At 50.8% G+C, this 25437-nt stretch overlaps 1 protein-coding gene across 1 annotated transcript in view; it reads right to left on the minus strand.

Moving 5' to 3' along the window:
* SNED1 (sushi, nidogen and EGF like domains 1) overlaps positions 1–22011 on the minus strand; it is a 72331-nt gene extending 50320 nt beyond the window's left edge. The window contains exon 1 of the mRNA XM_074297966.1: positions 21754–22011. Coding sequence (XP_074154067.1) covers positions 21754–21951 — 198 coding nt within the window. The 5' untranslated portion in view covers positions 21952–22011. The remainder of the gene's footprint in view (positions 1–21753) is intronic.
* Between the last annotated feature and the right edge of the window lie 3426 nt (positions 22012–25437).

Here is a 25437-nt window from a genome sequence, read left to right on the forward strand (position 1 = left end):
ATCAGGTCTCTATCTATTACCACTAAAATGGGGGCTGCAGCTGGGGAGGTAAAAAGGAGACTTGATCAACAGTCCAGAGCGGCCTGGGTTCCAGTCCCACCTTGGACATTTGTTAGCTTTGTATCTCTAGGCAAGTGATTGACTCTCTCTGTGCCTCAGTTTCACCTGAAAAAAGGGGGGGGGCGAAACTTTGACTCAGTGGCCCCTGGATCCTTCCGCCTTGGAGTCTATGATCCCATGATCCCTCCTGGACAAGGGAGGAGAAGCGTTGGAGCTCAGCCAGGCCACTCACTTTATAGAGGAAAAAACTGAAGCCCAAAGCATGTATGTGACCATCTCAGGACTGACCACCCAGCTCTTCTCAAGCCAAAGCAAGGGCTCCTTCCACTCTTCCAGCTGTTTCCCTCCAGGAAGTTTCCCTTGCTCATGGAACACAGTTGACACTGACCTTTCCTCCTTGGCATTTCAGGGTGTTTACGCTGTGGAAGGACTGAAGTCCTTCATCCAACAAGCATTTATGAAGCATCTATTTAGGATAGATATTTTGTGCCAGATCTGGAAGATATAGAAGTCAAAATGGATTCCCTATGACTGAACTGAATTTGGGGGGCTCTATTGCATTCTCCAAAGGGGTGAGTGTATTTTCCAAAGGATCTGGAGTAAGCTTTTTGTCCATCCATCCAAGGATCAAAGCTGATGATTTTTTGCTCCCAGGAAGATTTTTTCCCAAGCTTCCACAGGCAGAACCCCAGAACCTCAGAAGCCATTTAGTTCAACCTGTACTAAGAAAAGAGTCCTTATTACATCATATCCTGAAAGTGGGCATCCAGGCTCTACTTGACCCTGAGAGAGAGAGAGAGTCAGGGCTACACGAGGCTATCACATGCGGGATATGCATTAATGACATGTTAGCCCAAAACTTTGGACAGTTCATGAACATTAAAAACCCCTAATCATAAGAAAGCCATCATAAAAACTCACATGTAGGAGTGGGAAAATTAGGAAGAAAAACAAAACAAGCCATCTGATGGCAGACTAAGAAACAAAGACCAGGCAGATAACCCAAAGCTGAACCAACAAAGGTTCAGCCCCTTCGTCATTTGTCCCATCCCCATGAGCCTGAGGTGGAGGGAAGCCACTGAAATAGAAGGTGATGGTCTGGATCCCAGAAGCTCTCTATTTGGAAAAATCTCATGCTTAAGAATGCCTGGGCTCCCTGAAACGCTTCACTTATTTTACATTTTACAATTTCCCACTAAGATCTTTCAAAATATAAATAGAACCTGCTCAAGCATTCATTCTGCGCTTCACAAGTAAATAGATTGCCTATAAATAATAGTAATAAGTAAATAGATTGGGAAGGGCTCCTGAAAGCTCAGGAACAGTATGGTTTTTGAATTGAATTATAGGGGAGGAAAATGAGCCCTAGAGAGGAAATGTGATTAACCAAGATCACAAAGGTAGAAAGTGGTAAAATTTGAATCCACACCCTGTGACTCCACATCTTCCCACTGCAATCTGCTACCTCCATGGGCACATAGATGTAGAATTAGAATGTAGATGATTTTGCCGTGGCTGCCACTGGCTTATGTAGGTATTTTCTCCTCCTGATTCCCAGGACACCTGAACCAGTCTGATCAGAGCTGACTCAGAGAATCAGTGTCCAGATTGGGCCACTGAGGACAGCGAGGGGATGGAAACTCTACAAGGAATAGGGTATGACATAACCTGGAGAAGACTCAAGTAGTCACCGAGATCCATCTTTAAATGACATGTGGAAGGGGGATCAGCCTCCCTCTGTGTGGCTCCAGAGGGGAGAACTAGGAAGCAATGGCTTCAAAGAAGCTCTGTTTAACGCAAGGGAAAAGGTCCTGATGACTGGAGCTGTCCAAGGTTGAAAGAGGGGCTTGCTGTGGTGAGAAGTCCTACATGTAAAAGCTGGGTGATTGTGGAAGACATTGGGGAGGAGATTCTCAGCCCCATCACCTCGGAGAAGAGTGGACACTGGAAGGGCCCCCGAGAGTCCTCCAGATCCTGTTATTCTGCTCTCTTACCATCTTTGAAGACTGATGAATCTCTGGATCTTGGAATCCTGGGGTGTGGTGAAAAGTTCTCACTTTCTGAGGCTGACACGCCAAAATTATGTTCCCTTTGATGCAGCTCAGGTTCCAGGCCCAGGGCTCATCGGACACTTTCTAGCACTTCAAAACTTGTGCAGAAATTCAGAGAAATGGCCCCATTTGAGTCCCCTCCACAGCATCAGTGCTAGATGCATTATTATCCTCATTTAATAAAGAACCCAATGCTTTGGGAGAGTGATGTACTAATGCCGGAAGAGAAATTTGAATCCAGATTTCTATTGACTCAAAGTGCAGGGCTCTTTCAGCCTCTAAAACCTAGGTTTTCCACAATTTTGCATACAGGAAGTTTTCAACTGACCCTTCAGTGTAAATCAGTGTAAAGTGAAGTAGAACCATCTGGGAAAGGAAAGTTGTAATTATTGGAACATCTTCAGCATTGGTGGAAAGGAGAGGACACATTCTCTGCCTGCCATCTTGTTTGCCTCTCTTTGTGGATGAGCTCTGGGTGCCAATGTCTGGAGCTCCCTTTGGAGCTCTAATCTATCAGTCAATTGTTCATTCTCTTCTTTGGGGACCCCAAAGCAACTCCGATGATCTAGTGGTTCTGGGACCTGTCGACTGCTTCCCACGCATGCCTGTCCATCCTGGACATCTGAGTTCTCCCCAAAAGTCCTTCCAAAAGGCAGAAAGCTTTCCTCTTTCTCCAGATTGCAACAACATTTACCTTAATTATCCTAAGTTCATAATCGTCTAAAAAGGAGTTCAAGTCAAGGTTTAGGTACTTACTAGTCAAGGGGCTCTGGGCCAGCCATCATTGTTATCCTTTGTTCTTGAAGAGGACCAAAACGACCTCCCTATGTTAGAGTCTGTTATAGCGTGTCTCTGATTGTGGCTGATCAGACCAATATGAGCTTGGACTGTTCTGCCACAGGTCAAACACAAAGAGTCCCTTAATCTCCGACTACCTGTTTCTGGCGGTAATAAGAGCATTTGCCTTCCAGAGCTATTACAAGGACAAAAATGAGATAATATTTGTAAAGGGTGTAGCACAGTATCTGACCTATAGTAGGTGCTTAATAAATGCTTGTTTCCTTTGTGCGTTTCTTCGTCAGGATATTTTCTTTCTTCTTTCCTGTGTACTTCCTTGCTTATCCCGGCCTGCTAAGGACTCCATTTGCAACACTAGGTTATAAACAAAGGTGATAAGGGTAGACAGTGGATTAGCTAGAAAGAGTCAGCTCTGAGTAGTCAGTCACCTAACAAAATGGTCCTGGAAGATGGGTGGCTCATGAACATTTCGCTAGCACGAATCTGGAGCAGGACTAATGGAGAAGGCAAGGAGCCCCTCAGAGGGACTATCTCATGTAGACCTTTTGTTAAGGGCCTCCATGTCCCAAGGGGCTTCATTTCCTAGCGTATGCTTTTTTTTTTTTTTTTTTTTAACTCCCCTTCCCAAGCACCACGGGTTAGCCTGATTTGCTCGTTGCCAAGCAAAATATAATTATGGAGTAAATTTTCACTGTGGCGTGCGGGGAATTTCCAAGTCACATTAATGGAAATTGAAGACAAAATCCCTCCCCACCAAACTGCAAACATGCCTCGTGCTAATGGGACTCGAAGGCCAGCTGCCTGTCAAACTCACTCGGGATGGAGAGGGATTGGCAGCTTGGAGCGGAGCCCATTCGGCCACAAAGGCAGCCCGGTCCTGCTTCTGCTCACAGCAAACGGATTTGATCCATTTTCCCAAGAATCTTTTATTATGGCAACCCAGTCCTTCGGAAGAATTCTCTTCAAAGAGGAAATCTGAGGCTGGAAACTTGCTGGGGACAGCGGCAGTTTCCCACCATCACGTTGATCCTTCCCAATATAACAATAGGAAATAGGCAATTCCCTCAATCTGAATACTTTCCTCTTCCTTAAATCTGCTCCCTAAATACCCTGTTGGAAGAATTTCAGACCTGGGCATCTTTGCGACATTGGCCATCCCTTCCCAGTCCATTCTACAAATGTTTACTAAATGTCTTCCATGAATAAAGCGCCGGGGGGAGGGGAGGGGCGGATTCTGGAGGCAGAAAAATGAAAGAAAATGCCATCTCTTCCTTTAAGGAGCTTATAATAAAATGGGGGCTATGACATTGAAAATGAGTTAATACAAGGAATAATACGTGAAGTGCACGGGCAAGATTTGGTTGTCAAGGTTCTGATGGCTTGCATGTAGAGCAGATGCTTCAGAAATGGATGGTGAATTCTTGAAGGGAAGAAAGAGCAAGCTGGAATCCTTTGTGGGGGGCTGACATCCGAGCTCAAGTACAAAAGAAGACCATCCAGGGAGGAAGAAGGTGTGTGCAAAGGGAAGAAGAGGCTGAATCTGCAATGGAGACTTTGAATGGAGCATAAAGGGACCACAGAACCAATTAGTTCATCTCCAGAACTAAAACAAAGTCCTAAGGCAGGGCTTATCAGAGTGATCCCAGGATGCTTCTGAATCTACCTTCTATGTCCATTTTCTGCTGAGAGAGGAAATTAGGTTGGAATTGGGAGCTAGGGGAGAGATGTTTAAAACATCCATTGGAACAAAGATGGGGGTCAAAGATTGCTGAGCAGCATGAAAGGTGTAATTAATGAAGAAATGGTTCATGAATCAAGTCAGAATTATTTCATGACATCTTCCCGGATTTTTGCATGGCTCAGTAGGAAGAGCAGGGAAGGCAGATGGTGGAGGTGGTTCAAGATGGGTATTAATGAGGAAGGACGAGGAGGAAAAGGAATCAGTGATGGAGAAGAGTGAATTTTAGAAGTCACAACAAGGGATGGATTAGGACAATGGGGAGGAATGCCTGCCTTGCTAATTGGAAAGCGACACTCTCTTCCTTCTGGGTTACCACAGGAAGCCACAAAAGCTTTTTTCTTCATGAAGGAAACCACAAAAGCTTTCTTCTTTGTGAAGAAATCACAAAACCGTGCCATTTGGCTTGGCTCTGCGTCCATGCTCTGAAACCCAACTCTAGGTACTGTTCCAAATGGTCACTTCCTAAGTTTCCAGTTCCACCCCTCCCTGACTTTGACTTTAGTGAAAAGAGCAAGTGAAGCTGCTTCTCCTTAAAATATCTCTTCTTTGGAGAGATCATCAGTTCTTCCTTGACTAGCCTCTACTGCAGGGACTCCATCAGTCACTATTATCATCAGACACTTTCCATCTGTTCATAAGCAGATTTAATTGAGTATTTTCTTATTTAAAAATCTACAACAACTTTCATCCCCCTGCCTTTCTCAGCTCCCATCCTAGATCCTTCCTTCTTATCATCATCAAATTTAAAGCAGTGATGCACCCAGCTAGCTGCCTCCACTTCCTCTCCACCAACTCGCCCTCTTCAGTCTCCTGCTTCTGCTTTTGGCTTCACTTTGATTCCTTGGGTAGAAGCTGTGAAGATTCTAACTTGGACTTGATATCAGGAAGAGCATCATCAGTGACGTTGAAAAGTGGGTTGGGCACTCTTGGAAGCGCTGGGCTTCCCTCGATGCCAGGAAAAGCTGGAAGACCATTTGGGGCAGGGTACAGGAAGAGGGGATTCTCACTGAGGTGAGGCTGAATTTGGTGATCGGAGAGGTCTTTTCTGGTCTTCTGGTTCAGTGATGCTGCTCTTCAACAAGTATTATTACCCCTATCATTTGTTAGGCCCTGGGGGATAAGAGATTTTAAAACACTCATCTATTTTTCTCATTTTAAGAGATCAATGGCCAAATCTTGTAGGATTTTCTTAGTTCTTACCTCGTTTAGCCTCTGAAGATCTGGACATACTACTAAACTCCCTCCTCTTCCTTCTGGATTTTTAAGCCAATCAACAAAGATTTATTAAGACTGACTATGGAAGGGGCTTACACTCTATCACAGCTCTTCTTCAATCTCTTCAACTTAGGTGATGATTCACTATGAGGAAATCCTCTGGGAGAGTGGGCTATTGTCTGTATATTGATATTTTTTTTAATAACACCCTAAGTGAGACACGTATTATGCCTATCGAGGAGAAACTGGTCCGTCAGTCAGCTTTAATTATTGGCTGCTATTCTTAGACTTGCCAATGGACTAAGCCCAGGGAACTGGAAGCTGGGTGGGGCCAAGGTTGTTGAAGCGCCATTTTGGCGGACGAAGTCACAATAGAACGGAAACCCGAGGAAGGCTTTTGGGATCCTGCTTAGATAGAAGTAAATGACCAATTTTTGTGTGAGAGGGCAGGTTTGTGGAACACGAGAATTGCGTGGCTATAACTCGATAGATTTCGGCGCCATGCTGTTTCCCAGCTTGGCTTTGAATAAGAGTACCAAGCTGGGAAATAGCATGGCACTGAAATCTATCAACTCTTACTCGAAAGTACATTATCTTTACATAAGAAGCTTGAGGTGACATCACTGGTCTCCCCTCACCCTCACCAAGTTATCTCTGAAGGTTTATGGCTTCTTGGAAGGAGAGAGCAAACCCTGTAAAAAGGGCCACCTCAAAAGAAGCCATGATTCCAAAGCCATTAGAAGGAACCCCAGGAATGGTCATTTCCCATGCCCTGATCTTGCTACCGCATCTGCTAGCCATTTTAGGGAAGGGGCAGAGGCCTGCTCTTCCTAGCATCAGCATGGATGGTTTCGCTCCTTAAAACCTGACCTGACCCTCTGATGGGCCGTTTCAAGCGAGAGAAAAGTAGAAAGCACTAGAGAGAACAGCGAACCTCTCAAGAATTTTCTTTAGAACTCCTTGCAAATCAGAGGCAGCCCCCGCACCAGAGGAAGCAGACGGCCCCAAACAAAAACAGGCCGAGTTTGTAGTATGTAGGTCCCGAGCATGTCATGTAATGAGATCCTTCACCACATCTGCTTCCCCTAAGACCAAGACATCCGATCAGCTTGTGGGATTATTGAAAACACACTTCTCACCAGCACCATCCATCATTATTCGGATACCCCACATTTAGAGATGTCACAAATGGAATCCACAGCCTCGTCACAGGTTGTACTGTGGACTTACCCAATCTGTCCCAAGAGACTGAGGTCATGACGTTGAAGTTTTCTTGAAGAATTACAGAATCATCTCGTCCTGGGAATGCACAGAATCCCACAGTGGGAAAAGGAAGGCAGCTCTGCGGTCACTCATCACACACACCTGGATAATGATCCTCTCTGTGGCATTGGTAATGAGTTGCTGTTTAGCCCTGACTCGAAGAACTCCAGTGGGGTAGAACCAAAGTTCACTTGGCATTAGCTCTAATTGGGAACAAGTTTTTTCTTTCGAAAGCCTGAATCTGCTTCTGCCTCAATTCTTCCTTTTGCTCCCTGCCCTATGGGGTCAAGCAGAATAAGCCTCTTCTATTTCTCCTGGAGCTCTCTCGATACTTGTGCCTTCTTTTTGGGGGAATGGACACCCCTTCTTTCCCTACCAATTCTCCTTGAGAGAATCATTATTTTGATCCTACATTTGAGCCTTATTGTCTCCTTCACAGTTGGTGTCCTGACAGTCTGACCCAGCCTTGATCTTAGGGGAGGAGTGCAGGAGGCAGGAGAGCCACCAGGAGGATGGTCAAAGATGGACTGTCTCATTTCCAGTCCTCTCAGCCCTTAAATACCTCAGTATGACCACATCATTACAGCACACTGAGTATATGTGAGCTAGAGAACCATCATCTCATCAGTTCCACTGAGTTAACACCTTGTGGTAAGTATCCTAGTTTCAAGTATACTTTTCCAGAGTTCCGGCTCTCTACATCCAGGGTCACACAGCTAGGCAGTGTTAAGTGTCTGAGGCCAGATTTGAACTCAGGTCCCCCTGACTTCAGGGCCCCTCTTCCACTTTTAAAATGAAAATGGTCTTTATGTCCTTTGGCTCCCCAAGACTTTTCTCATTGACACCCTTAGTTTGTGGAAATCTAACCCCTTGAATTTTTGTTGTTGGTGATTTGGGAGTCATAGTTTGTCTGATTTCCCTCCCGGCATGCTTCTTTCTTTTACTTCTCTTCCCTCTTTCCCACAATACACAATTCATGCAGTGTGTGGGCACAAGATGAAACGATTTTTTTGAAAGAGAAAAAGTGAAATAAAGAAAATAAGATCTCAGTGATGAAACCTCAGGAAAAACACTGAAATTAGTGGCTCCCAGTGCCAAGTTTACGGGACCATGACTCAGTTCATTCTTTTGAATTTTTTTTCTTGCATAAACATTTTTGCTGAATCAAAATTAAGTTTCATAGAAGTTGCCAGAAAACGAGGGTCCAAAGACTTCAAAGACTATCAAGCTAAGAATCATCTGGGCCAGTAGGTGAGGAGAGGAAGGGGGGGTATGATGAGAAGAAGAGAAAGTCCAGAGTCAGAAGGGTTAAGATCTCACCTGGGGACTGGGCAGGGGACCTTCTCTTTCCTTCTCTGTGAAATGAGAAAAGGCCTGTGAATGAGCCTGGGCCTAGATGACCCTCAAGGTGCCTTCCATTTTTGAGTCCCCAAATCTGCATTTTATTGATAGCAAGCTGAATTCCTGAGGACTTTCCTCTGAACCCCCATTTTAGGAAGTTGAGGGGCTTTTTTCACGGCTCACCACCTCACACCTGGGAAGCCTCAGCCACACTTTCCCTAGCCCAGCCCTGGGGGATTTTCAGAGGCCCTTCCAACTCTGTGGTCTCGCTTCTCTTTCTAAGGACCAGCCCCAGAAGGGCACATGCTTTCATTCATTCCCTTCTCTCGACTGCCAAAAAGAAAGAATAAAAATTCCCCGTTCCCCAAGGTATTTGAAGAATTTGGTTTTAAAAATGCATGACCTGCCGGATTGATTCTTTTTCAGGGAAGGGGGGGCTGGGGAGATTTCAGAGTAAGTAAAATTCCTCCTTACTATTGCCTTTGGGGTTTGGTGCCCTTTGGTCAGCAATGGGTAAACCGGATCCAAGGTCTGAGGTCCCCTTCTGCCACTCAGAGACCCACCAATAGCAGAACCAGTGGGCCCTCCGAGAAGAGCATTGAGGGAGAAGAGTCCGGGAGGACCTCTGCCCCCAAACTAAAAGTTCTCACGGTAGATTTTGTCTGCTGTTAACGTGTTTCTGGCTTTTAGACCTTGAAGATCCATGGCAACCATGCTGAATTTAAGATGCCTTAGAAGATCATCAGAACTGAAATTTTCCTCGATTCCCTCTTGGGAAGGCTTGCCACCTCCCTTCTCCTCCCACCCCTGTCTGCCCATCTCTGACATCTCCCTGAGCAGAGGCTCTGCTGTCTCTGGAACAGCTGGTGCCCTGCAGCGGTCAGCACGCCGATGGCTGGGCATTCTGAGGGACTCCTGCCCTTCACTGGGGAGATGGAGACACACTGGAAGGAGATCAGAGAGGCTAAGAGGATGGCCCGAGGAATAAAGAAAGGATTCACGAAGGAAGATGAAAGGGATGGATGTGTATTGTTTGGCCGAGTGACAAGTTCAGGGGCGGGAAGTAGGATTGGAGGCTGTGGGCTCTGTGAAGGGGATGGAAGGAGCAGATACAGGACAAAGTGGGGAGGGAACAAGAAGCATGGGGAGATGGGGGGAAAGTACAGGGCTGGAAAATAGGCACAGAGAGAGATGGAGAGAGAGATGGAGAGAGAGATGGAGAGAGAGAGGGAGAGAGAGAGAGAGAGAGAGAGAGAGAGAGAGAGAGAGAGAGAGAGAGAGAGAGAGAGAGAGGAGAGAGAGAGGGAGAGAGAGAGGGAGAGAGAGAGAGAGAGAGAGAGAGAGAGAGAGAGAGAGAGAGAGAGAGAGAGAGAGAGAATGCAGAGAGAGAGAGAGGAAGAAATACAGAGAGGAACAGAAAGTGAGGCAGAGAGATGGAGAGAGAGCCAGAAAGGAGGAAAGAGAGGGGCACCAGAGAGATGTAGAAACAGAGAGATAGAGAGGCAGAGATAGAGAAATAGAGATACAGAGAGAAGTGAAGAGAGAGAGAGAGACAGACAGAGAGGGGGCAGAAATGGAAAGAGAGACAAGCCCAGAGATAGAGAGAAGCAGCCAGAGAACCAGAAAGATAGATAGGAGTAAGGGGCCAATGGGTCAGAGATGAGCAGGGAGAAGGACTGCGCTTGCCCACCTGGCTTTTGTGTCTCTCACTGCTGGGAGCCTGTCCTGAGGAGGAGGCTGAGCACACATGTGTGGCAACAGAAAGGAAAGATTTTCTGCCTCAAAGCAAGCAGGATGATGTTTTCCTCAGATCCCTGCGCCCCATCTAGAGCAAGGAGCTGTTTCTGGAGGAAGGCAGGTAGTATTCTAGGAGGGATTGAACTTGGGGCCTTGGGCTCCCAAATCCGGGCCCCCTCCTGGCACCCAGAAGGCGCTGAATTGAATGGCTTTTTGTATTGTCCCACAATTAGAACCTACCACCAAGGCTTGGGCACACACTCAGACACTCACTTTCAAGATATTTCAAAGAGAGGAAAATTGCAAAAAAAGTGGGAAAAGTCATGGAAAGAGCTTTTTTTTTTTTTTTTTTTCCCCGGCATACTTTAAAAAGTACAAAGAAGACACTAGTGATCCCTGAGCCACATTTAGTCTTTTTTAACAGTGTGGTGGGCAGAGATAGCTTTGAGCCAGAGGACCTGGGTCCAAGAGCTCCCTCTGACGGAGAAGCGGGCTTTTTCTGTGCTACCTGCCACAGTGTTGGCAAGGACTTCCAGGTCTGGTCTCCCCCTAAAGCCTGCAGCAGCGAAGCAGACTCTGAATGGGACAAGCATTTCTCATCGGTAACAGAGGCCTGTTGGGAAATGAGACCAAAGGTAGAGAGGAAGAGGTAGTTCTCCTGCTGTGGTGACCTTTGGGATTAGGAGGATTCTGGTAAAGAGTGAGGACCCCAATTCTGTCCGATGCTGGGGCTTCCGAGAGGCACAAGTAGTTCTCATTGAGTATAACAAGCATTTATTAAGTGCCTACTATATGCAGAAATTAGGCCAGGTGCCTCATTTGATCAATCCATGACCAAGGCTCAGCCTTTACTGAGTGTCAATACTGTGCTCAATGCTGTGGCTGTAAAACCAAAAGAGAAACACTTCCTGCGCTCAGGGAACTTGCACTCTAACCAGGGAGCCTTACTCTGGAGGCGAAGACCCTGGTAAGGCAGAGTGGGCAGGGGAGAGAAAGGACACTCACGCTGGTTTTGAGCCGTCTAGATCTTGGGGTTTCCTTCTTTCTCAAAAATTCCTCCTCGTGTTGACTTGTTTCATGTTGTCTTCCTTAAGCAGACGCAGAGACTGATTCCGTTTTGTCCTGGAGCTCTTGGCGTCTGGCACAGTGTGCTGAGGGGGAGGATGGGGTCTGTGGTTGCTTTGGGGGGGAGAGGAGGGGCTTAGAAGGTGGCTGGATCAGGGTCCTCTTGGTTTGGGGCCCAGGCCTGTCTTGAACCCAGGGATCCTTGACTGTGGGGGTGGCCGTCTATGCACTGAGCCTTTCCTCTCAGGACTCTGAGCTCTTGGGTTTGTCTCTGACTTAAATTTCTGACCCCCCCAAAAGTTTCATCCTCTTGGTGTGAGCCTTTTCTGCTTCCTAGCCTTGTTACTGACTGGGGTCAGCCCCATTCTGTCCTCTCCTGCCCCCAGCTCCTTTCCTTCTCTCAGGAACAGGAATCTGGGGGCCCCGAGTAACCACAGTTGCTTAACTCCTGCTGGGCTCCCTAATCTCTCTGAACACACTGGCTCCATTGTGTGTGTGTGTGTGTGTGTGTGTGTGTGTGTGTGTGTGTGTGTGTGTGTCTACCTACAGACCTTCCTTGGAGAGCCGGTCTCCCACCTCCTGATCTCGGAAGGTGCTGCCAAGAAACTGTTCTCCCCCTTCCTGGCCTGTTGGGATGAGTCAGAGGAGGGAGTCTTGTTTGTGTCTGCTGGCTGGACCCTGGCAAAGGGGGCTGGGCAGGAGGAGAATGGCGGGAGAGGCGTAGCCTGAAGCTTACAGGGTCAGTGAGCCCCTCTGTAGCCCTGAGGTAGGCAACCCTTCAGGGGCAGGTGACCCTTAAGGGACAGGCGACCCTTCAGAGGCAGCATGGATCCTGGGAATTGTCTGTGGTCCGGCCCACACCTTTCTGGAAGCAGCACAGAGGATGCTCGAGGGCTGGAAGGTCCGAGGTTATGTCCTAGCTCAGATGATGACCAGTTATGGACAGATTGACAGATTCGATAGAGAATGGGCGGACAATGTGAACAGATGGAAATAGAAAGAAGGGTGGACAGATAGACAAATGAGGTAGAAAGATGGACAGACAGATGGTTATTTAGAAGGATGGACAGATAGCTGTGGAGGGGAGTATAGAATAAAGGGAGGGAACATTGATTAGGCCCTGTGCTGAGCAACCGGGATCCAAAAAAGCTGACCTCAGCTTTCCCGTCTGACTGGTCTCTGAGGGTCCTTGCAGCCCTAGGCCCGTGAGTCCGAGATCTCACTTTTGTCCAAAGATGATGCTTAACTCTGATCTAAGATGCTCTAGATCCAGATCTGTTCACCTAGCCCACCGTTCTGTGCCCACTAGTCACCGGGGTGGTGTGGTAAGCAGAGAGCCAGCCTCAGAGTCGTGGAATTCAGGTCCTGCCTCCAGGGACCACTGAGGCTTTTTCTTAGCAGAGGGTGGATTGCAAAGCAATAGTAGGCGCTTAATGAATGTTTGTTGATTGACTAATTGATTAAATATTCAGTTCATGCCAAACTAAGAGAAAAAAATCCTGCTTCAGAAAGGAGGACTTTATCCTCTGTGATCATAATACCAGACCCCAAGCATCCATACGTCCGTGGGGGTTTCCCTTCAAACCTGGTTGATGGCCACATCTCATTCTTTTCAGTCTCCCTCAGTGCCTAGAAGAGTGCCTTGTGCTATACACAGTAGGTGGACAATAAATCACAGAATTTGTGGGTGGAAAGGAACATGGTGGTCTTCCAGTTGAACCCCCGATCAAAAATATTATCTTAATAACACTCCTTGCAAATGGCAGCTCAGCATTTGCCTGCGGATTTCTAATGATGGAGAACTCTCCTTCCCTACCCTTCTTCCAAGCCCATTTCATGGAACAGATCCAATTATCAGAGAACCGTTCTCTAGGAAAGGTCAGTAGTCCATAGATGAATATGTTAATGGATGATACAGATAAGTAAAGAGGTTCTTTTTTCCAGTCTCAGGATGCTGAGGAATCATGGAGTGATGGTGTGGTCTTTCTGGGAGCCTAAATGGAGCCCATAGGGACCTTCCATGCTTGACAGAGATGCTTCAGGCCTGTAGAATTTTGAAGGCTAAGATCTTCTTTTCCAGAATTGGAGACTGAATGATGAGCTGACTTCTCAAAAGCAAGGGGCAGGGGCTTTACCTTTTCTCTACCTCCTGGTGGAAGGCGGCTTTCTTTCTAAAAAAACATTGGTGGTGAGACAGGCTTACCTCTGAAGGAGCACTTAGAGCAAATTCTCCTTCTTAGCAACTAAAAGTTGACGTCCCTAGGTCTTGGGAAGAAAAGTATGTTGGAGGCAAAATCCATGGAAAGCAGAAGAGATGGGATCACTGACTGTCTCGGACAAGAAGGAAAATCTTGCCTCTTTCCATAAGGGCATCGAGAAAGCATCTTTAACGTCACAGGGAAAACTGCCAGGTCCCTGTCATTGTAGTGGGGAAGTTAGCTTTCTTCCTGAGCACAGCTCAGAAAATCAGAAAGTCGCAGAAATGAAGGGTTGGAAAGGACCTGGCGGCCATTTAGGATACCCCATACCTGACAAAGAATGTCCCCCATAGCTGCCAAGCCCTGTGGGGAAGGAGCCCGCTCTTCCTGAGGCAGCCCCTTCTCTGGGAAGGCAGCCCCCTGCTTTGGAAGTTCCTCCCAAGATCACTAAATCTGCTCCCTATAATCCCCACCCCGTCCTGCCTTCTGAGATCGAGCAGATGTCCCCCGCTCCTACCACATCACTGAGGATAGAACTTGTCGCACTGAATTCCCCTGATAGATGGCGGCCTTTTTGTACATTTGACACATGTCAGACAAATGTCTAGGGTCACTAGAGGAGATTGGGGCAGGCGGCTGCCTGCGGCTAGCAGATCCAGTTCTCAAGTTCTTGGCTCTTTGAAGAGCATCAATGAGTTCTTTTTAGCTGGGAAGTTTGACGGGGCAGTGTGAGAACTGGACCCGGAGTGTTATGGAGAGAAGGGTTTGAGCGATGAGCTACCGTGACTCAGTGGAAATGGTCAGAGCATGTACAAAGCAGCACATTTGATAGTGACAAGTGGAGAGTCCCAGCAAAGGGCCTGCATCTGACTTTATAGGAGCATGACAAGAATGGGCACTGGGGGAGGCTGCGATGCTCCCCTTAAGTCTGCAGTCTGGAGTTTCCCCTCATGCAGTGCGATCGGCACTTCAGGAGCAACGAGAGCCCGGGAGCACGCGGTTATTTTATTCATGCTTTCTGAGCAATGTTTCATGGGAAAAGTGAGCCCTCTGGGAGAGGTTGGCAGACCTCTGGATGTGAGAGTTGGTATACGGTGGGGATGGGGAGAAAGCTGGGATCCAGATCACAGCAGTTCTGAAAAGTTGTCATGTCAAAGGTCTTTTAACATCTGGTATCTCCTCCCTGTAGAACTGAGCCACGGAATACCACAGAATCCATAGTTTGGGAATTGAAGACTGTCCAAAAGGCAAACTGGGCAGGTGGGAGTGAGCTGGCTATAAGCCACAGATAGGGGGTTAGTAGGAAAAGTATCTTAAGGATTGGGGTCAATAGAAGGAAAGAAGAGAAAAAGGATGGGCATTGATCAGTGAGCAAGGGAGAGGAATGACCACAAGCTAATCTGCGTGGCCCCTTGGTATTCACACCATGCCACAGAGCTGGAGGGAGGCTCCCAGCTCGGGGAGAAGGGACTTGAAATGGGACTGAAGTCTTTGGCGTCTTTATTAAATGAGGCGTGTCTTTAAACAAATCCAGGACATTGGACAATCTTGTTAAAGCTCTAATTTCTAGACCTGAACTTTCTGCATTTCAGAAACATTTTTGGGACCTCTTAGAAAAGACATTTCCTTCTCATACCCTTCGGACTGTAGGACCCTGGGCCTAGAAGCGGAGGTGACCATTGGGTCATCCCCTTCTTTCACAGACAGGGACCTGAGATTCTGAGAGATCAGGGGCCTTGGCCAATGTTACCCAGTAAATGTGGCACTGATGGGAAGGGCCCAGAAGGAGGCCAACGCCTGACCTTTCTGATCCCAGGCTGGGCCTGAGGGGACATCCTCAAGAGAACAGCTGCAGAAAGAGGCAGGGCAGGATTGGAATCCAGATCCTCAGATACCACAGTCCTTGCTCTGGCTCCTGCCCCATTTTGGGGGGCTAGAAAAGGCCCTCCGTTGTTCCTGGACACCTTCTCCCCTCCTTGTTTGCTGACATTCTATATCCTGCCATGGGAACCCCTGTTAAAATGTCAATCTCTCTAGGAGAAGCAAATATTCATCCTTATTAGTCATTCACACCTCCTGGTGAGTGAGCTCATCGGGCCTGAGAGCACGTTCAGCCAGGAGGAGGGCCAGGGTGGGGGAGAGGAGCGGGGTCCTGGGATCCTTCTGGGGTGGGAGGGCACTCCAGGCTACTGCCTGTCCTGCCCCCAACACAGAGGTTTTGGGGCTTCCACATCGCCCAGGCCCTTCTCCCCTTGACTATCTCCCACCCCCCCCATCCCCGGGTCTATGGTGGGGGTGGGGGATGCCCGTGCATTTCTTCCATAAATCTGTGATTTCACCAGTGGGGACCTTTAGCTTCTCTGGGCCTCGACAGTTGATTGTGCTCATTAGGGAGTCTTTCCTGCTTAGGAAGCCCTTCCAGAACTCTGCCCCAGAGAGCCGGCCTTGGTGCCCAGCCACAGGCCGCTGGGGTCACCCCACCCAGGACAGTTTGGGTGTTTTCTACCCCCTCACGCACTCAGCAAAGCTGCATAGACACACATGTGGGGTGAAGCCGCCACTCGCCCTTCACACTTGGGCCCCCCCCCGGCAGCTCTCTGAGGTGAGGGCCCGCAGGATCTCCAAGACACCCCCCCCGAGCTCCCTCTACTAAGGAAGCCCCAAGTCCAGCTCTTCTCTCCATCCCTATGGGATAAAGGTTCAAAGAGAAGGTGGCGTGATAGCCCGCTCAGAGAGCCAGTGCCCTGGTCCAAGACCCACATGCGAATCTTGTCTCTAATATGAGGGTTGTGAGACCCCAGAAGGTCCCCAGAAAAGCCATGAAGGCCATATGTTGTGGAGAAGGGGCTGATCTGCTTTGGTAGAGGGAAGGGGCTCATGCAGAGGCTCTCATACTCTCATCACTGAACCAGTCCCCCACCCCACCCCCATACTGTAGGGTTTACAAAAGGATAGAGTAGTTATCCATCCATCCATCATTTATCTACATACCCATTTTTCTATCCATCCAAATATTATCTATCCATCCATCATCTGTCTAGCCATGCATGTATTTATCTATCCATCTGTATATCCAACATTCATCTGTCCATCCATCCGTCTATGCAATCAGTGTTAACTATATGACGGATGCTGGGGATACAGACGTAGTAGACTCATGTACATATGCATTATTTTCATGTAAATGTGGAACGACCCGAGATCTTGTAAACACGGGCAGCTCCTTCCCCTGGTGAGGTTCCTCTCAGACTGTGAGCTCCCGAGAGCAGCCACTGTTGGAGTTTTGCCCTTCTTTGCTTCTTACAGTGCCTGGTACAGAGTAGGTGCTTAATAAATGCTTGTCCCGTTGAGTCCACCCATACATCTCACAACCACTTGTAAGATGCCTGAGGCACTTAAAGGTCCCAGGAGCATCGATTTGCATCTGGAAGGGCCTGAGAACTCACTCAGTCCCCCCTCCCAGTTATAAGGGTCCCCAGAGGCTGAAGACCTCCCTTTAGTGTGGGCGCTCCCTTGGGGTACCATAATCTGTGAATGATTAAGAAGGGTGAATATTTGCTTCTCCTAAAGAGATTGACATTTTAACAGGGCCCCCGTATCAAACAGGATGGGAGGCTCAGGAGGGGAAGTGACTGCCCACCATGGCACCAGTGGCGAGCGTCATAGACAGAATAGAACTAAGGTCCAGCTCCTTCTTTGTGGGGATGCCCTGAACTCGGCCTCTTGGTGTGATGCTAATCAGGCCCATGTGTGCTCGCCACATGCCAGTGGGCACACAGCAGGCACCCTGACTTTGCCCCCGGGGGTCTGTGCCTTGTTTCAGAACACACCCCTCCCCCCCTGACCCTGGTCAGTGCTTCCTCAGCACCTGCACCCCTCGACTCCCCAGGTCCTGTTTTTAATGTCTAAATGTCTGCTCCTCCTCCTCGAGGGCCCGTGATCTCTCAGTCTTGTATTTGTATATCAGTGATTGACAGGTGATTTCTCCATTAATTTAAAATGACTGACATAGGTCAGCCTGGTGTGGTGGGAAGCTACTAGGATTTCGGGGATCCAGGAGGTGGGAAGAGCCTGGGCCTCCTGAGCCCCAAGGGAGCTTGGGACTGCCCGGCCGCTGGATTTTCTAGGGTCAGGGAGTGGTTAGGAAGGCTCGGGATGGTACCAAGTGGGCTGGCATAGTGGCTTTCCACAACATTTGTTCAGCAAAGTGGCTTTTAAGTGCAACTCACTGCCCTAGGGCTGGGAAGATACAAAACCAAGTAAGACAGTCCCTGATCTCATGGAGCTTTGACCTTTCGGAAGGGCACATAGCACGTACACTATAGAATAAGGTAAATCCACAAGAGAAAATTTTAAAAATCGCTGTGGGATGAGATGGAAGAGAGAAAGCTCCCCGCTTGAGAGAGAAGGGATGGAAACCAGAGAAGGCTTCTTGGAGGAGGAGCCACGGCCCAGCCTGAGCTCTGGCCCCGCTCTGAGACAGCCATGTGCGGAAGACCTCGACTTCTTTGACTTCCATCCAATTCCTCCCTCCCTTTTGCTTTTCTTCTGCAGAGTGTAACTTGGCCCCGGCTCCCGGCTAATGGTTTCAGGAAAGGTACCCGGGGCCCATCCTTAAAGGAGCTCATTTTCTTCCCCACTGAACAAATAGGAGGCAGAGAGACCGGGAGGCCGGCTCGAGGATCTCTGCAAAGAAGAACTTGGTTTCAGGAAAAACCCCTTCCCGGGCCGTGTTGTGTTAATCCCAGAATGTCCGCTCGGGCGGAACCACGTGTTTGGCCGGCAGATATTTCCACTTTCGAAGCGTTTGCTCCGGTTGTCTTGGCAGCCGCAGGTATTTCTGGTCGGGCCGCTGGGAGAGCCAAGCGTTTTCATAATATTTTCACCCAGGACTCTCGACAGGAAAGTACCCCCTGGCACACATGTTTGCAAATATTTGCACAGAATGTTTTGGCCGTCGGGCCGGCGCACTCTCGTGGAAAACATTCTCCTGACAGCAAACACTCGGAGGCCTCCTTTCGCCTGGCCGGCCGCTCGGTGGAGGAGCTTCATCGACTTTCCGACCCGAACTAGAGGTGTGGGCCAGCTCGTCTCCGACTGGGAGCGGGGAGCGCCGGGCAGCGCCGCCCGCCACTGGCCACGGGCCCTCTGGAGTCTGGTCCGGCCCCCGCTCCGCCGCCGCTGCCCAGACCGGTGCCCATACCAGGTGGGGGGGCCTCTCATGAGGCACATGGGAAAAGGAATGGCCAAATGGACCGAGTCACCGAGGCAAGAGAAGGCCTTTCTCGGCCCAGTGTCTGACTCATCCGCGGGATGGGCTCTCATTGGCTGGGGGGGAGGGGAGGGGACAGGACTACAGTCTGGGAAGGGCTCCCTCTGGATTTCCATGAGGAGAGGAGGGATCAAAGGATGCTCCAACTACAGCTGGAAGGAACCCTACCTTGGAGGCTCCTGAATTAAAGCCTTGGTTTTACAGATGGAGCTTGTTAAGTGACGAGTGCAAGAACACGCAGCTTGAGATGTTAGATCCCAAGTCTTCCAGGCCCGCTTTTGGGTGGGGCAGCACAAACCCCGGCATCCCAGCTAGCCCCGCCCCCTCAGCTGCTAGCCCCTCCTCCTTTGTCCTTAAGCCCCAAGGAAGGTCTCGGCTAATGCTCTCAGAGCACAATAAGGAGGTTTTTTCATTTGGGGTCTCAGGTAGGGTCGAGTAGTGACACAGAGGACAGTAACAGAGACGATGACCTGTACAGAGTCTCGCCCTCCTCCTGGAACGTGCCCCAGGAGACAGGTGCCCAGGGCAGGGGTATCATGGGTAGGAGACCTCAGGGGTGGGGCCTGAAGCACAAGGCACAGGCTGAGACCCATCATGGGTGGGGGATGGGGGTGGGAAGCAGGCCCTCAGATGTCAGTGCCTGGGCAAAAGATCCACTCACCCCACCCTAGTTGCACCCCTTGCTAATGTAAGAAGTGGCCAAACCCATGGGAGTAAAATGAGAGGGAGAGGAAAATGAGAGACTGAGAGCAATACCCGGTCCCATAAAACACGAGGAGGGGGCGGGACTAAGGCCAGTTCCCTTCAGTTACTTCCATCCGGGAAGCACTTATCAGTCACCTGCCTTGCTCCAGACACTGAAGAAAATGACAAACAGAAGAAAGGACCTCTGCCCTCATGGAGCTTACCTTCTCCCACCCTTTGAACTCTACACCCAAGGGTTAGAGCAACACTGAGCCAAGAAGCAGGAGGGAAGGGCTTCAGGGAACCATGATCGGTCACCAGAGTCACTAAGAGCAGCTCACCCACCTCAGCACCCAAGAAGCACACTGCTGTGCTGCCTGCTCCCTCAGTCTCCCTCTTGCGCCTTGAATCTCCTAGCTACTTCTCTTCTCTCTCTGTTTTTCTGTGTGTGTGTCTCTTTCTCCCTCCCTCATCTCTCCCTCCCTTTCTCCTTCTCTCTCTCTTCCTCCCTCCCTCTCTCTGTCTCCCACTTCCCCCCTCTCAGTGGTACTGTCCCCATCTCAGCCACTCTTGCTGGTAATCCTGACCTCAATTCCCCTCTTCCCTCTCCCCCTCATCTTTGCTCCCACTTTGCAATCTTGCTCCCTCTTCTCCACTCCTGCTGTCCAGCTCTCTGCGCTGCTTCTCACCTGCGCCACTGCTATGCCCCCACACTATCCCCTTTCCAAACCGTCCTGCCCAGCTCCTGGCCAGGATATTGTCCTGGGAGAACGCTTGTAGCCCTCCACTGCCTGCTCAGCCATTCTGCCCTTGAAGGCCGTTCCTACTCTGGCTCTTGCTTCCCTTTCTGGCCTTTTCATCAATTCTGCATGTGAGGGAGGCTGCATGTGAGGGAGGCTGGCCTCTTCTCTTCCCTAGCAGAGTGCTGCAAGCTGCGTTGGGAGTAGAGGAAGCTGCCCTTTGTTGCCTGGGTGATCTTGGCCAAGTCGTTTCAGCTGGCTGAGTTTCCACCTCCCCCCCTCCCCCTGTAAAACGAGGATCAGATGCTGTCTAAAGCAGATCCTTATTCTTCCCTCACTCTCTTTTCCTTCGGAACTGTTGCTCCCGTCATCCTCCGTGCTCCCAGCCTTCCTTCTCCTCAAGTGCACGATTTCTGCTTGGGAGCAGCTGGCCGGCCCTCCCTTCCCAGCTCTCTCATTCTCCTTGGCACACGGTGCCCACCTCCTCATTACACCCGGAGCCCGTCAGCACCTGTGCCCACAATGCATCGGTGCAGAGATCCCCGGGGCCCAGCACACAGTAGGCTCTTAATGATCACGATGGCAGATTTGCAGGCAGAACCTCTCCCATTTTACAGACGCCGGGAGGAAGCTAGCAACTTTTAAAGAGCTGCCTAAGGTCGGAGCAAAGAGCGTCAGAAGCAGGATTTGAACACGGGTCCTCAGTTTCCAAAACCTGTTGGCTCTCGCTAGGTTGAAATTAGTCCACAAGGGCAAGGGAGTAGGGTATTTTTTTTTTAACGCCCCCCTGTCTTTGTCAAACTTTCTCTGCTTCTTCCCCTCCCCCCTTCCTTCCCCGTAACGACAGAGCTTAGAGCGATCAGAAATCTGGGGGATCGGTCCGTGGACATTCTGGAAAGTCACACGTTTCCCCCGCGCCCCCCCCCCCCCCCGGAAACTCTTTCCTCCAGTCAATAGCTTTTGCGAAGGGAGGTCCAGCTCAGCTCCTGGGGAGGGGGCTCTGCCCCCCCCCCCCGCCCGCCCGCTCCAGCCCCGCCACTCCTGCCCAGCGGAGGCTGCCCGCACCCTCTCCCAAAGCATCCTCCGGGTTGCGCTGGCAGGGCAGCGCGCGGGGGGGAGGGGAGACACGTCCCGGCCCCTGTGCCCGGGCACCTCCCTGTTTCCTAGGGCTCTGTTGCCAGGCTCGCGCATCCAAAGGCTAAATTCACACCTGGGAGTTAAAAGAGCCAGAGCCCGGCCCTCTTTCCAGCGGCCCTGCCCGCTCCCTCCTCCTCCCTCCCTCGCAGCGCCTGGCACGTCCCGGTGCCGCTCGCTGCCCGGCCGGCCGCCGCCTCCCCGCGGCCGCTCGGTCCGCTCCGGGAGCCCCGGGCAGCGGCCGCCTCCTCCGCCTGGCTCGGGCGGCTCCGAGGGAGAGTGTCCTCAGCCCACTCCTGGCCTCCGGCCTGGGGGCGGCGGCGGCGGCGGGCCGGGGCTCGCAGGAGCGGCGCGCGCTTCCTCGGGCGGCGGGCGGTGACAGCGGCCCCCCTCGGAGCGGGCTCGGGCACCGCAGACCGCCCCCCCCCCCCGGGGCGAAGGAAGGGCTACTTACGTAGAGGCCGGCGTGGCCCGCGCCGAAGAACGGGAACGGGAGCGAGATGGGCAACAGCCCCGAGCCGCCGTCGTCCTGCTTCGGGGTGACAGCGTCGCCCGCCTCCGGCCCGAACGGGTAGAAGTCGGCCAGCGGCACGAACGCGCGGCCCCAGGCGGCCAGCGCCAGCAGCAGCGTCCAGCGGGCCAGGCCCCGCATGCTCCCGCAGCCCGCTCCCTCCGGGAGGAAGGGCCGAGCGGAGGCGCCGTGCGCGGCCGGGGCCGGGGGCCGGGGCCGGGCCGGCGGGGAGCCCGGGGCGCGGGGAGCGGCTGCCCCGCACGGAGAGCGGACAGCGAGGCTGGCCCGGAGTGCGGCCGCTGGTCAGCGCGGGTCCCCGCCGCTCGGCCCCGCTCCGCGCCTCTCCGCCGGGCTGTCCCCGCTCCGCGCCTCTCCGCCGGGCTGTCCCCGCTCCGCGCGCCTCCGCTGCGCTGCCCCGCCGCGTCCCGTTCCCTCGCTATGCCGCCCTCCGCTCCGCTGGGAACCTCGGGCTCTCACACCCCACGCTCGTGGCTCCGCTCTGCGAACAGCACTAGCCCGGCCTCGGCTAGGAGAGAGACCTCATTCAGAGCGCGGGCCCCGCCCCTCCGGAGCCTATTTGAATATTCAGTCCAAGGCCAGCCACTCAGGGCCTGCGGGGGCGGGGCCGGGGAGGGCCTGCTCCCGCACTGGTTGGGTGGGGCTATGTAAATTGCAGGCCGCTTCTTAAAGAGCCTGGGGACGAGATTTGGGGAGGGAGAGGCGGAGGGGGAGGGGGGCCAGGGGGAGGAAGGTGAAGAAGGATGAGCCAGAGAAAGGAGGAGGAGGAGGAGGAGGAGGAGGAGGAGGAGGAGGAGGAGGAGGAGGAAGAGGAGGAGGAGGAGGAAGGGGGGGAGGAGGACGAGGACGAGGGGGATGAGAAGGGCGAAGGGAATCTATCCTTTGCTTCCTTTTTTTTCCCAGCCCAGGGCTACTCCTGCCCAGACAATGTCGGGTGGCCTGCGGGGCTGGCGAGCAGCCAGCGGGCACCGCTGGGGGGGCTGGTCCAGTGCTGCCCGAGGAAGAACAGAGGGCAGCTTCAAGATCAGACCGAGAACTGGAAAGTCCAACCTTGTGACTTTTCAGAGGAAGAAACTGAGACACAGAGAGAATTCCCAAGCAGAGCCCAGTGCTCCCCACCGCAAAGGCTGAGAAAGAAAAGGGGCCCAAGTGTCCAAGCAGGGGAAGGAGCGCTTCCCAAAGTCCCAAAGGTCCTAGTGACAAGCAGGAATTCGAACCCGGAGCCCCCTTTCTCTGTGTTTCAGGGGGTTCTTGCTAGATCAGGGTCTTCCTGGAGCCTCTTGTCCAAGATTTCGGGGTCACATGTGCGGGTCTCAGGCGGGGAGGCGCCCTGAGGCTGCCTGTGTGGGTACATGCGTGGGCACGTGCCCAGGGCGTGCATGGGAGCATGCATGTGCAAGTGCACCGAAGCTAATCCCCGGGCTTTGGCCAGATGTGGGGGGAGGGGAGGACGCCCCCGGAAGGCGCTGCCCTCTGCGCGATGGTTTCCCAGATTAGCCGCACCTCGACTTCTGCCCAGAGACTTTGGCACGGTGGCTCCTCATGTAGGCAGCTTTAAGGGGGCGCCGCAGGCCTTGCCTAAGAGGACGGGAATCATGAAGAGCAGCGGCGTCGGAGGAGGAGGGGCTGGACCGGAGATGGCCTCTTCCTCCGCCAGATGATCTTTGCTTTTTATTTCCTAGGCGTCCTTAGCTGATACTTGCAGAATGGCCACCGGGGTAGCTCAGATTGCTGGTTGGAAGCATCCCTTTTGGACAATCTAAGCTTTAAGTGTAACTTTTGGAGAATCTGCATCCAGAAAGAACCCTGGAGATTGAAAGTAAATAAACACTCATTTTTCTGTTCTTTTTTTCTTTTTGAAAAAAAAAAAAAACCCAAAAAACCAAAAAACCCCAAAACTATCACTTTTGGAGAATTTGAGCATAAAGTAGAACTTTTGGAGAATCTGAGCTTAAAGTGTAATTTTGGAGAATCTTTATCCAGAAAGAACTCTGGAGATTCAAAGTAAATAAACACTGGTTTTTCTGTTTTTTTCTTTTTGAAAAAGACAAAACAAAACAAAACTATCACTTTTGGAGAATCTGAGCATAAAGTAGAACTTTTGGAGAATCTGAGCTTAAAGTGTAATTTTGGAGAATCTTTATCCAGAAAGAACTCTGGAGATTGAATGTAAATCAACATTCGTTTTTCTGTTCTTTTTTTCTTCTTGGCTTTTTTTTTTTTTCTTTTGTCCTGATTTTTCTCTCCCAACATGATTCATGTTCATATATTTTAAAAGTTACTATACAGGTATAACTGGAAAAAAATGAAACCATTTTTAAAAAAATAAAAAATAAAGTCATAACTTTTGCTTAGTGGGTCCAACATTGAACTCCACCCCACTTCAAAGGGGGGAGCGCTTTTGTCATTTTCATTTAGAGTTTGACTCTTCGGATGGGCTCCGTGGAATCCGAGTGCACATTTAGACTAAATGTTTCCACAGTTCAATAAAACTGTTCATGAGACACAAGGCCAGCAAGGCAAATGTTTGGAATGAAGGAGAGGTATCTTTGTCACTGAGTTGGGGGGGGGAGCAAATTAGAAAGAAAATAAAAGTTACATGCAATGAGACCCTCGTTGCCTGGGGGGGGGGAAGATGCTTATGAAATGGAACTTAGCTCAAGATCTCCCCCTGGGGACCTGCCATTGACCCCTAAGAGTACGCATCTTATGTGGACTTGGCCACTAAGACTGTTAGTTGATTTCCAGCCATAATAATAACTCCCTTCGAACAGTGCCATATGATTATATAGGTACCCCTTATTTCCCCTAGAGAATAGTCAGGGATGCTTCATTTTCATGTTCCCAGTGCCTTGCCTGGCACAGGGTAAGGATGAACTAGTTGCTAGTGACAATCACAGTTCAGAAAAGGAAGGAAATGGCAGTTTGGGCTGGAGGGGGTCCACTCCTTCGCTTTACAGATAAGGAAACTGAGGCTTAAGAAGCTCCTGCAAGTAACTGAGGATGGCAGTCGGGCCTTTTGTGATCACAACTCCCCTGTGCTCTTCAAGGGTCCCGGCTGCCAGTGATCCCTTAGGAAGGTGTCACCATGGCTCACTGAGGTGGGGAATGGGACGTCAGCCCTCCCAGCATGGTGGGGATAAGACTGGGGAGGCTGGGGTGGGAGATGAGGGGGGTGGAATTTTGCCTCCCTTTGCCTGGTAGTGAAGAGGTTAAGGAGGCAAAATCTAATTTTAGACCCTGAGCTGGGGACAGATTCTCACAACTTAACACTGGTCTGCTGCAGGAAGCTCTTGGGGGAAAAAAAAATCCCAACAACAACATTACACACTGAAATCTCTGCAGTGCGCTTAACCCTTTCCTAGGCCCTGTGGGGAGAGCTGGCTCCCTGCTGAAAAGCTGCAAGAGGTGAATGTGTCTGAGTGGATGTCTTTCCTGCTGCCAGCAGAGACAGATCTGGGGATGGGACCCCAAAAGGAGCCCCCTGGGAATGTGGGCTCGTGCCTGCTGAGGATTCCGAACCCCTGGGAAATGGAAGAGCTTCCAGGGTTTCTGTCGGGAAACCTGAGTTTGTGCAGAGAATTCGACAGCTGTGAGTGAGTGATTGAG

This window comes from Sminthopsis crassicaudata, chromosome 3 (genome assembly GCF_048593235.1).
Source record: "Sminthopsis crassicaudata isolate SCR6 chromosome 3, ASM4859323v1, whole genome shotgun sequence".
Classification (NCBI taxonomy): domain Eukaryota; kingdom Metazoa; phylum Chordata; class Mammalia; order Dasyuromorphia; family Dasyuridae; genus Sminthopsis; species Sminthopsis crassicaudata.